General features: G+C 38.4%; 1 protein-coding gene across 1 annotated transcript in view; it reads right to left on the reverse strand.

The window, feature by feature from the left end:
- Positions 1-1,065: 1,065 nt before the first annotated feature.
- The window catches only part of vcana (versican a), a 45,832-nt gene continuing 29,268 nt past the window's right edge, over positions 1,066-17,629 (reverse strand). The window contains exons 7-13 of the mRNA XM_063018037.1: positions 17,414-17,527; positions 15,874-15,987; positions 9,781-9,939; positions 7,836-7,918; positions 4,561-4,705; positions 4,054-4,236; positions 1,066-1,725 (exon numbers count right to left, since the gene is read on the reverse strand). Coding sequence (XP_062874107.1) covers positions 1,592-1,725; positions 4,054-4,236; positions 4,561-4,705; positions 7,836-7,918; positions 9,781-9,939; positions 15,874-15,987; positions 17,414-17,527 — 932 coding nt within the window. The 3' untranslated portion in view covers positions 1,066-1,591. The remainder of the gene's footprint in view (positions 1,726-4,053; positions 4,237-4,560; positions 4,706-7,835; positions 7,919-9,780; positions 9,940-15,873; positions 15,988-17,413; positions 17,528-17,629) is intronic.

Raw genomic sequence — 17,629 nt, forward strand, 5'->3', positions numbered from 1 at the left:
ACTCAAACAGCAGCAATAGATGAGCGATCGTCTCTGACTTTACATCTACAAGGTGGACCAACTAGGTAGGAGTGTCTAATAGAGTGGACAGTGAGTGGACACTGTATTTAAAAACTCCAGCAGTGCCGCTGTGTCTGATACACTCATACCAGCACAACACACACTAACACACCACCACCATGTCAGTGTCACTGCAGTGCTGAGAATGATCCACTACCTAAATAATACCTGCTCTGTGGTGGTCCTGTGGGGGTCCTGACCATTGAAGAACAACAGATGAGAGAAACAGATAGGCTACAGTGAGTAATTGTAGAACTACAGAGTGCTTCTATATGGTAAGTGGAGCTGATAAAATGGACAGTGAGTGTAGGAACAAGGAGGTGTATGCAGTAACTCAGCAGTAACTCAGCAATAAAAACACTAATCAAATGTGGATTCTGGGCCCTACTGTACTGTGCAATGAAAAAGCAGAATCAATGTGAGTGTGAATGAACTAGTAAGTGTGTAAAGCTCTGTGATGGGTCAGCATCCTATCCAGGATGGATGTATCCCCATCCATGGTGTGTCTGGTATTCCTGCAATTTGACACTGATCAAAATAAGAGGTTACTAAACATGAATATTGGTGGCGTGATGGCTTGGTGGGTAGCAGAAAGTCCTGGGTTTGATTCCCAGCTGGATCGGTCTGGGTCTGGGTCCTTTCTGTGTGGAGTTTGCTTCGGTTTCGTCCCACAGTTCAAATACATGCAGTCAGGTACTACTAAAATCGGTCTAGGTGTAAATGTGTATGTGTGTGTTTGTTGCCCTGTAATGGACTGTCGACCTGTTTGAGGTGTTTCACCCAGTAAATTGGACCCACCGCGACCCTGAATCGGATAAAGCTGGTGGTAAAACAGACACTGAATGAATGAATAAACATGAATAAATAAATTGTGGAATTAATTATGAATAAAAAAATGTGTATGTACTTTTTATGAACATCCAGAATCATAACTGTTCAAACTAGGCATATAACCCCCCAAAACACACCCCCACCCCCTTTCGCCCAGATCTAGGCACTTAGGTTTTGCTATATTCAGTCTGGCTGTAGCTTGTGTAGTGTTAGTTTCTTTCCAGCTAAATGAAACATTGAACTGTTACTACTTCTCCTGTTTTTTGTCTATTTTCTATTGACATGCTGTCTTTAATGTTTTTTTTTGTACTATATCTCGTTTCATGTGCTGTTTTTGTAGCAAAAAAGTTCAGGGATCCCCAACGGGCGCAACGTCGATACACGGCATCCAAACGAACACATCCGCCATGCTGGGTTTTATGGCTCGAAGTCTTTCATATGTAGCTGACTTGAACTACGTTTCCGCAGTGGGATCTGCAGACTTGTGAAGAATTGTATGCACAAAAAAGGCACTAGCAAAAAAAATGTCAGTCGTTCAGCAGAAACGGCGGCCAGCTGAGAATACGTTTTGAGAAAATCTTGAGAAAAAAGGCACTGTGTTGGTTCTTTTAGCTGCTCAGATGCTGGTCCTTTTCCATTTCTCGTCCTGCCGCATCCGATATTTGTGTTGTTGAAAAGTTTCTCTCAGCAGTCACGGTCATTATTGTATTTTGGAAGCGTGGTGATGGTGTTTCTGGGATAGACTGGCAGCCGTGTCTGTAGATCTTCTTCGATGGTTGCCATAACTTCTGATGGTCTGATACCTCTGTCGGTATGCTCTCTGGAAGTTGGAGGCTGGAATGGATATAAAAGAACAATGTTGATTAGTTGAGTCAGTTTAAGCTTTAGGACTGGTACAGAACTAATTATTTTTAGCATGTAACGTAAAGCTCTACTAAATTAATGGAACAATGTGCTTAATTTCTGTCACGAATCAAGCGTCCTTGTTCTCCTGGAGCCATGCCACTCTCTCCAGGAGAAGGTTGGAAAAGGTTTATTTCTTTATTTATTTATTTTATTTATTATTTATTTTATTTTAATTTTTATATTTTTTTTATTTTATTTTATTTATGCATTTTCTCCCCTTTTTCTCCCCCTTTTAGCATGTCCAATTGCCCGATTGCATCATGCTTCCTCTCCACCAATGCCGATCCCCGCTCTGACTGAGGAGAATGAAGCTAACCCACGCCTCCTCCGACACGTGGGCAGCGTGCCGTATACATCTTATCACCTACACTTTGACGAGGGCAATGCGGCTCAGCGTTGTGTACGGAGAGATACACCCTGAAAGCACTCTTTTCTCATCTCTGTGCAGGTGCCATCAATCAGCCAGCAGAGGTCGTTATTGCATTAGTTATGAGAGAGACCCTATCCGGCTTAATCCCACCCCTATCTGAACAACAGGCCAATCGTTATTCATGTGGCAGAGCTGAGATTCGATACGATGTATTCGAGATCCCAGCTCTGGTTCCAGTGTGTGTTTTTAGCACTGCGCCACCAGAGCGGCCGGAGAAGGTTTGTTTAGGCTGTCATGCCTACGCCTCCTCTCTTTTGATTGGACTGAAGCCAATGACCCTGTCTGTGGGTCATTCGGCATAGGCTATTTTGACTTCTCATGATTTTGGTTCGATGTTCATGTTTGGTTTCGTCATGTTCATGTTTAGAAGTCTTGTAAAGTGTTAGTCTTGTTTAGTCTTGTTCAATTCTGTTCATGTCTAGTTCATGTTTAGGGTCTTGTTTAGTGTATTTAGCATTTAGAATTAGCATAGGTTTTAGGTTTCATTAGCGTTAGCAGTTACATTAACGTTTAGTTTATGTGTTTAGATTAGTGTTAGCATTATCATTTAGCTTAGGTGTTTGTGTCTGGTCTTGTCTTCTGTACCCTTCTCTTGGATGGATGGGTGGATGGATGGATTGGGTGGATGGATGGATGGATGGATGGATGGATGGATGGGTGGATGGATGGATTGGGTGGATGGATGGATGGATGGATGGATGGATGGATGGATGGGTGGGATGGATGGATGTATTGGGTGGATGGATGGATTAATGAGTGGATGGATGGGTGTGATGGATGGATGGGTGGGATGGATAGATGGATTGGATGGATGGATTGGATGGATGGATTGGATTGGATGGATTGGATTGGATTGGATTGGATGGATGGATTGATTGGATGGATGGATGGATTGATGAGTGGATGGATGGATTGATTGGATGGATAGGATGGATAGGATGGATAGATGGATGGATTGATTGGATGGATGGATGGATGGATTGGATGGATGGATGGATTGGATGGATGGATGGATGGATGGATGGATGGATTGATTGGATGGATGGATGGATGGATTGATTGGATGGATGGATGGATGGATGGATGGATGGATTGGATGGATGGATTGGATGGATGGATGGATGGATGGATGGATTGGATGGATGGATGGATGGATGGATTGGATGGATGGATGGATTGGATGGATGGATGGATGGATGGATGGATGGATTGGATGGATGGATGGATGGATGGATGGATGGATTGGATGGATGGATGGATTGGATGGATGGATGGATGGATGGATTGATTGGATGGATGGATGGATGGATGGATTGGATGGATTGGATGGATGGGATGGGATGGGATGGATGGATGGATGGATGGATGGATGGATTGGATGGATGGATGGATTGGATTGATTGGATGGATTGGATGGATGGATGGATGGTACTAGGCACAGCAAACACTGAGCTACTGAGTAGGCTGCAACTTGCTGCGGCGGTGGAAGTCAATGTTCTGGGCTTATTATATTTGTATGAGATGATATCGGATGTTAGGATGTTTTTAAGATTTTTTAAAACCAGGGATTAAAATGAAACATCAAAGTAGTAAAGACAGAAAATTAAAGACTGACTTGGATTAACCTAGACAGTTGTTTCCCAGTTTGCTCTAGTGGCCAAACAGTGTAAATAAATACTGGTATTAAAAAAGCATAATCCTACATCTCTGTTTCCTGTTAGCCGTCTTTGATGTAAAAAAAAAAATCTAAACAATGTTTTTCCTTGTTATTACTACAACAAACCCTTGTTACTCATGTTGGTTAGATCAGCAATAATAGGACTTACGAGTCATGCAGGAAATTTTAGGTAGGTCCCACGAGCCGTCTCCTCTGCAACGAATAGTAGGTATGTGCCTCTGGATAAAGCCATCCACACACTGGTACCTGATCAGCGAGTTGATTTCGTAGCTCGGCCGCATCTGCCCGAAGGTACGAGCGTTCTGCACCACAGGAGGCTGACTGCATGATACTGTTAATGGCAGAAACAAAAGGAACGTCAACCATAAGGAACATATATTGCTCTGAAAAATTGTCACATTAAATATTTCAGAACTGAATACTAATTAAAGACAAAATTGCCCCTTAAATCTAATAACTGGTTGTGCCTCTTTTGGCAGTAACAACTGCAATCAAACGTTTGGGACAGTGGTAGCTTAGTAGGTTGAGCTTTAGGCTATAATTCAGAAGATTGTTAGTACAAATCCAGGCTCTGCTATGCAGCCATATATTGAATATGAGTATGTGTAGGCACAAAAGAGGTGTGTATAATAAACAGCAATTGGTCAGTACTCACTTGTGCCTTTCTTGCAGGTAAAGGTGAGGTGGTAGTTGCAGGGAACGTCATTCCATTGACCGTCCTCATGCCAGATCATTACCACACAGTCCTCTCCAGATGAGAAGAAACTATCCGGCTGGTTTGGTCTCCAGTTCTCATATTGCTACAAGAAAAGAAAACACTCACTCACTTAACCGCTTATCAGGGTCGCAGGGGGTGCTGGAGCCTATTCCAGCTTTTCAATGGGCGCAAGGCACACAGTAACACCCTGGACGGGGCGCCAGTCCGTCGCGGGGCAGACACACATACACACCCATTCTCCTATAGGGCAATTCAGTGTCTCCAATTAACCTCATTGCATGTTTTTGAACTGTGGGAGGAAACCAGAGCTCCCGGAGGAAACCCACGCAGACACAGGGAGAACATGCAAACTCCGCACAGAACCTGGGGATCGAACCCAGGACCTTCTTGCTGTGAGGCGACAGTGCTACGCACTTAGCCACCATGCCGCCCAAGAAGAAAACATTATAATTACGACTGCAAAGATATACATTGTATTTTCCTTTATCCATTGCCCACAGTTATGATTGTGCTGGATAAAGCAAATTAAATCCATGTATCGTACTTAAAACATATTTAAAAAACTACTTATTATTTTTTGCTTGTACACAATTTAAGTAGATGGTCTCGTAATACACAATGGGAAAGAAAATAGTGATTAATATAGGAGTCAGGAGTTGTTTTGAGCTGTGCTTACACCATGGCCTGCTTTAATTTTGGCTTGGTTAAAGATTTTTGATATTGCTAGAGATTGTCGTTCCTGTAAGTATTCAGTACATTTAGTAAGTATGTGTGTATGTGTAATAGAAAGACGTAATTTACAGGTATCACCCCTGCTTAAAAGATATAAATGTTTTAATTGGGTGTGTCCAATGCCAGGAGCTATTCCATCCCTGCATTGTTTGAATTATATGTGGTAATATCTATAGACTGTATGCTACATTATTATTATTATATCTCTTTTATGGTTCATTATGCTGACACATTGGTGTTATATCCAGTGTCATAATAAACGACCACAGCAGCATATTCAATTCTTCGACAGACAACAACAAACAATCTGGTCCAATATAAGCATGCATGAGAATCCACATGGTGGCGCTGTCTACCTCCTAACAGCAACAAAATAAAAAGTATCCATGCCTGACTTTTTCAAACACTCATTATTAATAATTTTAAATGCAAAAAGTGCAAACTAATACGAAAAATCTGGGTTTGCCATATATTTATGATGGTAAACGCCTGATAAGTATAATTAAAAATCACTTAAACAAACAATGTTTGATCTGAAATGTTCTTTTCACTCGGTTCTCTTTATTAGTTGCTTTATCCTTGATATGAATACCCCCCTTGACATGGTCCCAGTTCATCAGAGAGCACCATACACCCACCCATTCCCTCACGCCTGGCATGGTTCTGGACTTAGATGTCCAACAAGCTCATAGTCAGGTGTCCACATATTTTTGGCCATATAGTATACTATATAATAGTAGTGCACCTACATTTACATTTTCCGCATTAAGCAGACGCTTTTATCCAAAGTGACTTACAGAACTGTGACAGTCTAAGCAATTGAGGGTTAAGGGCCTTGCTCAAGGGCCCAACAGTGGCAACCTAGCAGTGGTGGAGCTTGAACCATTTTTCACCAGCACGAGTCGAGTTCATATATACCGATCAGCACTGTGCACGGAGAGCCACACCCTGATCAGCATTATTCCTCAGCCCTGTGCAGGCACCGTAATTGCACCAGTTATGAGGACCCATGATCCGGCTTGCCCCTAACCCTATGAACGACAGCCAATCGTTGTTCATGCAGCCGCCCAACCCAGCCGGGTGGCAGAGCTGAGTTTCGATACGATGTATATTCGTATATATAGTCCAGTACTTTAACCACTAGTCAGGTGTCCACATATTTTTGGCCATATAGTGTACTATATAATAACAGCGCACCTACATTTACATTTTCAGCATTTAGCAGACGCTTTTATCCAAAGCGACTTACAGAACTGTGACAGTCTAAGCAATTGAGGGTTAAGGGCCTTGCTCAAGGACCCAACAGTGGCAACCTAGCAGTGGTGGGGCTTGAACCAGTGACCTTTCGATTACTAGTTCTGTACCTTGACCTCTAGGCTACACTTGCCCTTATATATTTAATTTCCTTCGAGATCAATAAAGTACCTGTCTGTCTGTCTGTCTGTCTGTCTGTCTATCTATCTATCTATATTTCTGTCTATCTGTCTGTCTGTCTGTCTGTCTGACTGTCTGTCTGTCTGTCTGTCTATCTATCTGTCTGTCTGTCTGTCTGTCTGTCTGTCTGTCTGTCTGTCTGTCTGTCTGTCTGTCTGTCTGTCTGTCTATCTATCTATCTATCTATCTATCTATCTATCTATCTATCTATTGTTTTTAAGTTGCCAACTCAAGTCGCCCTAACTCAACTCTACGAAACAACTTATCCTCTTACTTCCAGCTCTCTGTCACTGGAGTTCACATGCATTCCATCCATCAGCGGCACTGGGATTAGAACTGGCCCTTCAAAGCTGAGTGAACCAATCTGCCACAAAACTATGACGTTACTCCACAGGCTACTTTCGACACTCCTAGTAATAAAGCAGCAATAACCATCAAAGCAAAGCTTAATCCGACACATCCTAATTCACACAGATATTTATAAAGCATCTACTTCACTCAATCAATCCCCACCGCCACAACCACACACGATCACAGCCCCTCCGGGTCCTGTATTTCAATTTTCCACTCTACCCATCTGCATCGCTGGTTCCCTTCCATTTCCTGTGGAGACCTCGGACCTGTCCACACCTGTCAGCTTCGTATTTTAATCTCAACTAGAAGAGCATGAACGGCCCTTATCTCCTGCCCCTCAAGGCCTTTCTTTTTTTTTTTCCCAGCCCCGACTACAGGTCATATCTTTGAAGTGATAGCCCAATTGGCACCAAATTACCCAAAGCCATAATTAGCCACTTTCCTGTCCTTTGAAGTAATAACTCTAAAAACAAATGAGACGTTTACCACCCTTTTGCTCTGCAAGTATTCAGAGATTACTGAGACATGTTGTGGAGACTGTTTCTGACGTATTTGTGTATTTTGGATTACTGTACAAAGATCAGGCTATTATAAGAGGCAAATATATATACTGGAAGCTATCTGTATTATCCCAGTATATATTTAACATTGAGTTTAGGTTTAAACACATAAATAGCGGTCAACTTCCTTACCACGGCATGGTTATCAGTCCACCGGAAATCACTTTCAAACATCTTATCGTTTAATCCGATCCACTGGTAGTCGTGGCCAAGGCCTGTCAGGACAAAATAGAAAGCGTGGGTTAATTCCAATACCATATAAGGCATGCGTGCACACTCCTTAAAAAGGGGGACCTTTTTATTAGATTACACATCACATGTAGCTTCTAAGGTCTGAAATTCTATTATTCTAGTGATGTGTTAAAAACAGTAAGTATTAACCTTTCTGTTCTGTTCTAACATACAGACGCATGTGGATCTAACAGAAAAAGCACAGCACACCAGCACAAAATCCTCAGGCAAACTGTGAAGCATGGTGGAGGATGCATAAAGCATTACATTACATTACATGACATTTTCGGCATTGAGCAGACACTTTTATCCAAAGCGACTTACAGTACAGACAGTATACTGTCTAAACAATTGAGGGTTAAGGGCCTTGCTTAAGGACAACCTGGCAACCTGGCAGTGGTGGGGCTTGAACCAGCAACCTTTGGATTACTAGTCCAGTACTGTTACTACTATTTTTCCCCGAATTTTCTCCCCTAATCTAGTCATGTCCAATTACCCTGATGGCATCCTCCACCCTCCACCGCTGACCGAGGACACTTCTCAACCGACACGTGCTCAGTACAGACTGCATTTTTCACCTGCAAGAGTCGAGTTCATATATACCGATCAGCACTGTGCATGGAGAGCTACACCCTGATCAGTATTATTCCTCAGCCCTGTGCAGGTGCCGTAATTGCACCAGTTATGAGGACCCATGATCAGGCTTGCTCCTAACCCTATGAACAACAGTCAATCATTGTTCATGCAGCCGCCCAGCCCAGACAGGTGGCAGAGCTGAGTTTCCATATGATGTATTCGAAAACCCAGCTCTGGTGTGCTAGCGTATTTTACGGCTGCGCCACCTGAGCGGCCTACTAGTCCAGCACTTTAACCACTAGGCTACAATAGTGGCAACATAAAAACAGTGGGGCTTAAATCAGAGACCATCTGTGATTACTAGTCCTGCATCTCTAGAACTGTTGTTGTTGTCAAAGTGGGCACCACTGGTTAAGTAAGCGTTGGCACTATGTATGATTAATTAGTGCACTTATTTGTTTTGGTGTTTGTTATTAGTTTATAGGTAGGTTGGAATCACCAGGCAAACAGTAGGAAACACCCTGGACAGGTTGCCAGTCCATCACACGGAAGACACACACATTCACATTTAGGGGAATTTAGTAGCTCCAATTAACCTGACTGCATGTCTCTGGACTTGTGGAAAATCATAACAATATAGGAACTGATTAGGACACAAAATACTTGCAGAAAAATATTTAGATTAATAATGCTAATTAGGGATGTAACGATGCACCACAAGACAGTTAAAAATCGATACACATGTGCCACAATTTTGATCAGTTATTTATTTAAGATGAATAAATATTCACTTTAAACAGCAGAGGGCACGGGTGCTATTCACCTCGCCTGGTTGACGGAACTTCACAAAGTTGCCAGTTAGGGCATTTTCCAGCCAAATCTATTTACGAGAGGATACTTTCTTTATTTGTATTTTTCATTTATTTAAATAATGTTGGATTTGTTTTAAAATTTCATTTCAGTTTTTTTTTTTTACACAATAAGCATAGTTTCAACCTACCTCAGAAATAAAAGGGTATTCATTATTTAGATAAATAAAAGATAAGCACAAATACAGTATTTTATTTTATTTTTGTAAAGAGAAATAATAAAAGGAAACTTTGTCATTATTTGTCTTCAATTTCACTTTGTTTAAAAGAATCAGGAAAAAAATCAGTATTGTGAATCGTATCGCATCATGGGTAGAGTGTATCGTTACATCCCTAATGCTAATAATATCATATGTGGGCTACAAAAAAATCTCAAAACAAGTCCAAGCTTCAGCACTTACGGTTAACAAACTGCTGTTCCTCATGGGACTGAATGCTAGTCAGGTGTCCGCCCAGAAGACGGCATTCACGCTCAGCTGCATCCCAGGTACGCCTGTGGGGGACGTACCTGTAGCAATTACTGTGAAACTTGTGCCAGCCGTAACTGCATGTTTCAGTGTCTGGAAAAAAAGAGAAAAGATTTAAGAGTGTGGAAAGACTCGTGAGGTCAAACGACCAGCAAGAGTTACTTATTGTTCGGACATGTAATCAAATAACAAATTATATAAGATCAGAACAAGATAATCAAGAGTAGCAAATATAGTACATACAGGGTAGGTAAGAAACTTGGTAAGGTCAAAATAAACATGCACAAACTTATTTGCTTATGTTTTTAGCTAAAGCTAACAGTTTTGCTTATGTTTATTTTAGCTAAAGCTAACAGTTTTGCTTATGTTTTTAGATAAAGCTAACAGTTTTGCTTATGTTTATTTTAGCTAAAGCTAACAGTTTTGTTTATGTTTTAAGCTAAAGGTAACAGTTTTGCCTTGTTTTTAGCTAAAGCTAAGAGTGTTGCTTACATTTTACCAAAAGCTAAAAGTTTTGCTTGTGTTTTTAGCTAAAGCTAAAAGTTTTGTTTATGTTTTAGCTAAAGGTAACAGTTTTGCTTATGTTTTTAGCTAAAGCTAACAGTTTTGCTTATGTTTTTTAGATAAAGCTAAAGGTTTTGCTTATGTTTTAGCTAAAGCTAACAGTTTTGTTTATGTTTTTAGATAAAGGTAACAGTTTTGTTTATGTTTTTAGATAAAGGTAACAGTTTTGTTTATGTTTTTTAGATAAAGCTAAAGGTTTTGCTTATGTTTTAGCTAAAGCTAACAGTTTTGTTTATGTTTTTAGCTAAAGGTAACAGTTTTGTTTATGTTTTTAGCTAAAGCTAACAGTTTTGCTTATGTTTTTTAGATAAAGCTAAAAGTTTTGCTTATGTTTTAGCTAAAGCTAACAGTTTTGTTTATGTTTTTAGATAAAGGTAACAGTTTTGTTTATGTTTTTAGATAAAGGTAACAGTTTTGCTTATGTTTTTTAGATAAAGCTAAAGGTTTTGCTTATGTTTTAGCTAAAGCTAACAGTTTTGTTTATGTTTTTAGATAAAGGTAACAGTTTTGTTTATGTTTTTAGCTAAAGCTAACAGTTTTGCTTATGTTTTTTAGATAAAGCTAAAAGTTTTGCTTATGTTTTAGCTAAAGCTAACAGTTTTGTTTATGTTTTTAGATAAAGGTAACAGTTTTACTCATGTTTTTAGCTAAAGCTAACAGTTTTGCTTATGTTTTTAGCTAAAGCTAACAGTTTTACTCATGTTTTTAGCTAAAGCTAACAGTTTTGTTTATGTTTTTAGATAAAGGTAACAGTTTTGCTTATGTTTTTAGCTAAAGCTAACAGTTTTACTCATGTTTTTAGCTAAAGCTAACAGTTTGACTTATTTTTTAGATAAAGGTAACAGTTTTGCTTATGTTTTCAGCTAAAGGTAAGTTTTGCTTATGTTTTTAGCTAAAAATAACAGTTTTGCTTATGCTTCAGCTAAAGTTAAGAGTTTTGCTTACATCTTAGCTCAGAGTTTTGCTTATGTTTTCAGCTAAAGCTAACCGTTTGACTTATTTTTTAGCTAAGGCTAACAGTTTTGCTTATGCTTTTAGCTAAAGGTAACAGTTTGACTTATTTTTTTAGCTAAAGCTAAAAGTTTTGCTTATGTTTTCAGCTAAAGGTAACAGTTTGACTTATTTTTTAGCTAAGGCTAACAGTTTTGCTTATGCTTTTAGCTAAAGCTAACAGTTTGACTTATTTTTTTAGCTAAAGCTAAAAGTTTTGCTTATGTTTTCAGCTAAAGCTAACATGCACAAACTTATTAGCTAACTAATTTAATTCATGTCATCTCCTTCTAAATGCTTGATGCCTGTTATTCACACTAGCCATGTTTACATGCAGCCTGATAATCTGTTAATAATAAGACTAACAGCTCGACTGGAATAGAATGCGTCCATTATACATCTCAGTTGGATTAGACTAATCCACTTGGTGCAATTTCAAGTACAATTTCTACATGGGTTATACCGTCAATACTCTTAAACAGAAGTATAATAGCTATGTAAACACCTGTATCTGATTACATTCCCAATCAGAATGTAATGTACAAATGTGCAATTCTGTCATTCTGTCAGTGGCAGAAACAAAAACTGCTCTGCAGAGGAGACAAAGTTTATGCTGCAAACTTTAAAAGAATTAAAAATAGTTAGCAGGATGGACAGCCATAAAAGCCGCAATAACGAGCTGTTCAGACAAGTATTTGAGCAAATGAAGAACAGTGGGTTCACATGAGCTACAGAGCAAATTAAAAACACATGGAAGTTTCTAAAGTCTAACTGCTTATAAGTGAATCTGATTGACTTTAGCTTCTTTGTGCCAATACAAATAAGGCAAATACACCGATCAGGCATAACATTATGACCACCTCCTTGTTTCTACACTCACTTTGTAGTTCTACAATTACTGACTGTAGGCCATCTGTTTCTCTGCATGCTTTGTTAGCCCCCTTTCACCCTGTTCACCACCACAGAGCAGGTATTATTTAAGTGGTGGATCATTCTCAGCACTGCAGTGACACTGACATGGTGGTGGTGTGTTAGTGTGTGTTGTGCTGGTATGAGTGGATAAGACACAGCAATGCTGCTGGAGTTTTTAAACACCTCATTGTCACTGCTGGACTTAGAATAGTCCACCAACCAAAAATATATACAGCCAACAGCGCCCTGTGGGCAGCGTCCTGTGACCACTGATGAAGGTCTAGAAGATGATCAACTCAAAAAACAGCAATAGATGGGCGATCGTCTCTGACTTTACATCTACAAAGTGGACCAACTAGTTAGGAGTGGACAGTGAGTGGACACAGTGTTTAAAAACTCTAGCAGCATTGCTGTGTCTGATCCACTCATACCAGCACAACACACACTAACACACCACCACCATGTCAGTGTCACTGCAGTGCTGAGAATGATCCACCACCTAAATAATACCTGCTCTGTGGTGGTCCTGTGAGAGTCCTGACCATTTAAGAACAGGGTGAAAGCAGGCTATAAAAGTATGTAGAGAAATAGATGGACTACAGTCAGTAATTGTAGAACTACAAAGTGCTTCTATATGGTAAGTGGAGCTGATAAAATAGACAGTGAGTGTAGAAACAAGGAGGTGGTTTTAATGTTATGGCTGATCAGTGTATGTTCGTAAACACTGGACCTGTATTGGCAAACAAAATATAAATTAGGTCAGTAGACTCAACGCCGCATGGACAGATGTTGCGAATACTGTACCAAGTTAGTCATGAAAATAAACTGTGGATGTTTACGGACCAGCCCTGAGCTACACTGGTTCAATCTCACGACTTGTTTGAATTTTTACCCTGGCAGGAATGCTAATGAGTAGCAGTTCATCACTGAACCTGTAAGCAAAGCTGCTCAAGCACCTCTGAAATGCACGTGTTTTTCTCTCAGAAATGACAGCAATATTAAGCACTTATTATAACTGTTAAAACAAATGTTTAAGACTCATTTACGAGGAAATATAAAACATCTGTGTTCCATGTACTCTTTTTTATACGCTTCATTCTTAGATTGTGAGTTGTCTGAAAAAGCAGCTGCGTGTGGCTGTTCAGACACCCGAAATACATCATTCCTGAGTTATTACACTACATGAGTTATGTTCCATTATAATTTACTGTTCATGTTAAAATAGGTAAGGTCAGGACCTCGCTAAATACATCTGGGTGACAATAAAATGAGAAAGAAACCATAATAAGTCTAACATGCTTGCTTAAAGCTTATGTTTTTTAATAAAGCTAACAGTTTGCTTATGTTTTTAGCTAAAGCTAACAGTTTTTCTAGTGTCTTTAGCTGAAGCATATGTTTTTAGCTACAGCGTTCATGTTAAAATAGGTAAGGTCAGGACCTCGCTGAATACGTCTGGGTGACAATAAAATGAGAAAGTCTAATATAATAATAATAAAACTAATATATTTGCTTAAAACAGTTTGTTTATGTTTTTAGCTAACATTTTGGCTAGTGTTTTTTTTAGCTAAAGCTAACAGTTTTGTTTATGTTTGTTTAGTTGAGGCTAAAAGTTTTGCTTGTGTTTTTAGCTAAGCTAACAGTTTTGTTCATGTTTTAGCTTCATCTAAGAGTTGTGCTTATGTTTTTAGCCAAGCTAATAGTTTTGTTTGTTGTTAGCTAAAGCTAACGGTTTTGCTTATGTTCTAGCTAAATCTAACAGTTTTGTTTATGTTTTTTAGTTAAGGCTAACGATTTTGCTTATGTTTTAGCTAAATCTAACAGTTTTGCTTATGTTTTTATCTAAAGCTAATAGTTTTGCTAGTGTTTTTAGCTAAAGCTAACAGTTTTGTTTATGTTTTTAGATAAAGCTAACGGTTCTGCTTATGTTTTAGCTAAATCTAACAGTTTTGTTCATGTTTTTTAGCTAAGGCTAACGGTTTTGCTTATGTTTTAGCTAAAGCAATGGGTTTTGTTCATGTTTTTTAGTTAAGGCTAACGGTTCTGCTTATGTTTTAGCTAAATCTAACAGTTTTGTTTATGTTTTTTAGTTAAGGCTAACAGTTTTGTTTATGTTTTTTAGTTAAAGCTAACAGTTTTGTTTATGTTTTTTAGCTAAAGCTAACAGTTTTGTTTATGTTTTTAGTTAAAGCTAACAGATTTGTTTATGTTTTTTAGTTAAAGCTAACAGATTTGTTTATGTTTTTTAGTTAAGGCTAACAGTTTTGTTTATGTTTTTTAGTTAAAGCTAACAGATTTGTTTATGTTTTTTAGTTAAAGCTAACAGATTTGTTTATGTTTTTTAGTTAAAGCTAACAGATTTGTATATGTTTTTTAGTTAAAGCTAACAGATTTGTTTATGTTTTTTTAGTTAAGGCTAACGGTTCTGCTTATGTTTTAGCTAAAGCAATGAGTTTTGTTTATGTTTTTAGCTAAAGCTAACAGTTTTGCTTATGTTTTAGCTAAATCTAACAGTTTTGTTTATGTTTTTTTAGTTAAGGCAAACGGTTCTGCTTATGTTTTAGCTAAATCAAAGAGTTTTGTTTATGTTTTCACTAAAGCCTAGTTTTGCTTATGTCTTTATCTAAAGCTAAACGTTTTGCTTATGTTTTTAGCTAAAGCTAAGAGTTATGCTCATGTTTAGCTAAAGCTAACAGTTTTGCTAATGTTTTAGCTATAGCTAACAGTTTTGTTTATGTTTTTAGTTAAAGCTAATGGTTCTGCTTATGTTTTAGCTAAAGCAAAGAGTTTTGCTTATGTTTTCCTAGTTAAAGCTAACAGTTTTGCTAATGTTTTCAGCTACAGCTAACAGTTTTGCTTATGTCTATCGACATGTCTATTTTTTTATGTCTATTTTTAGCTGAGCTAATAGTTTTGTTTATGTTTTTAGCTTAATCTAAGAGTTGTGCTTATGTTTTTAACAGTTTTGCTCATGTCTATATCTAAAGCTAAACGTTATGCTTGTTTTTAGCTGAGCTAATAGTTTTGTTTATGTTTCTGGCTTAATCTAAGAGTTGTGCTTATGTTTTTAGCTAAAGTTAACAGTTTTGCCTATGTCTTTATCTAAAGCTAAGAGTTTTGCTAATGTTTTTAGCTAAATCTAACAGTTTTGTTTATGTTTTCAGTTGAAGCTGAGTTTTGCATGTGTTTTCAGCTAAAGCTAACAGTTTTGCTTTTGTTTTTAGATGAAGCTAACAGTTTTGCTTTTGTTTTTAGATGAAGCTAACAGTTTTGCTTTTGTTTTTAGATGAAGCTAACAGTTTTGCTTTCGTTTTTAAATGAAGTTAACAGTTTTGCTTTTGTTTTTAGATAAACCTAACAGTTTAGCTTTAGTTATTAAAATGAATGTTGAATAACACGCAAGTTAACACAATTCTTTCAGCTTGTCTGGTTGCCTTTTTTGGTAAAAATCTGCTGTTTTGTACTGGGACTGATTATTATCAGAACGCTCTGGCTACTGCATTTAATAGTCACACTTTATAAAGTAAACAGTAAAGCAATATTAACAAAGCGGTTTAATCTTACCTTGTTCACACAGAGTTCCCTTGTAGCTTGGAAGACATAAGCAGGTAAAAGAGTTTAGTCTGTCTATACAGGTACCTCCATTATGACATGGGTTGTTCTGGCACTCATCAATATCTAAATAAAGAAGACAGGAATGAGCTTACAATTAAAGCAAAATGTTTAAATACACATGTAAAGAAATATGTGTATTAGGGTCATTTGAGATTTTAATGATTTTAGAGTCACTTTTTAGTGACTGAATGATGGGGTCAGTTTTCTGAAAATTCACTGGCTCATAAATATACATTTATTTACTTTTGGTGGTGCTAAAGCTAACAATTTTGCTTATGTCTTTATCTAAATCTAAGAGTTTTGCTTATGTTTTTAGATAAAGCTAACAGTTGTGCTTTTGCTTTTAGATAAAGCTAACAGTTTTGTTTATGTTTTTAGATAAAGCTAACAGTTTTAAAATGCTGATTTAACTGCATCTATTAAACACACCTGCTGTGAACACAGTTGCAAAGGGCTCAAAAACTGCCACTTTATGCTACGAGAAAATCTGTCCAGATAGAAAGATGTAATAAACAAGTCTATCTTAAATTATAATAGCAACACTATTCCCAATCAAGCAAGCTTGCCATCAACATGACATTAGCAACTGCCCTTTTTAGCGCGTCCAATTGCCCGATTGCGTCATGCTTCCTCTCCACCAATGCCGATCCCTGCTCTGATTGAGGAGAACGAAGCGTGGGCAGCATGCTGTATGAATTTTATCACCTGCACTTTGACGAGTGCAGTGCAGCTCAGCGTTGTGTACGGAGAGACACACCCTGAGAGCACTCTTTTCTCATCTCTGTGCAGGCGGCATCAATCAGCCAGCAGAGATCGTATTTGCACCAGTCATGAGAGAGAGAGAGACCCCATCCGGCTTAGTCCCGCCCAAATCTGAACAACAGGCCAATCGTTGTTCATGTGGCCACTCAGCCTTATCCAGCAGGCAGAGCTGAGATTCGATACAATGTATTCGAGATCCCAACTCTGGTTCCAGCGTGTGAGTTTGACTGAGATGTTACTATAAATGTATCATGTCTAAAGTGTTATCAGCTTGCGTAATATGACCATTAGGATTTTCAAAGGTCTCACCCCTATTTAACTTGGTGAGCTACTTCATCCTTATTATTCCTTTCACTTTCTTGGTCTTCCAGTTGTACTGCTCCACCATCTCCTTTAAAGCTCAAATAAAAAGATTCTCTTTACTGCTCACTATTCGTCTTCCATGTCTTAGTGTTGTTGTTTCCTCTTCTCTATTGTTATTTTGCCTCTCAATGTAAAGCATTCTTGGGTTCTTGGTGAGCTACTTCATCCTTACTGTCCCTCCAACTTTCTTAAATCTACTGGCAGTTGTACTTACATACATACAAGACTCCTGTCAGTTGGTGGTAGGTCTTCCAGTTCTACTGCTCTACCATCTTAAAAGCTTAAATAAAAGCTCAAAAGCATATTTGACCCCATTTGACTACTAGCCAATGATAAACAAAAACGTTTGTTATTTAACGTATACCTATTTCGCAACGATCCCCAGAGTATCCTGGTGGGCAGCTGCAAATTTGGTTGTTACCCATCTTCAGGCACAGGCCCCCATTGAAACATTCATTATCAGAACATGGATAAGCACCTTAAGTAAAAACAAAAAGAAATAGCACAAAGATTAGATTGATTATTGTATTAATTAGCAACATGTAATTAGGTTTTGATCATTCATTATGTTTCATACCTG

This window comes from Trichomycterus rosablanca, chromosome 21 (genome assembly GCF_030014385.1).
Source record: "Trichomycterus rosablanca isolate fTriRos1 chromosome 21, fTriRos1.hap1, whole genome shotgun sequence".
Classification (NCBI taxonomy): domain Eukaryota; kingdom Metazoa; phylum Chordata; class Actinopteri; order Siluriformes; family Trichomycteridae; genus Trichomycterus; species Trichomycterus rosablanca.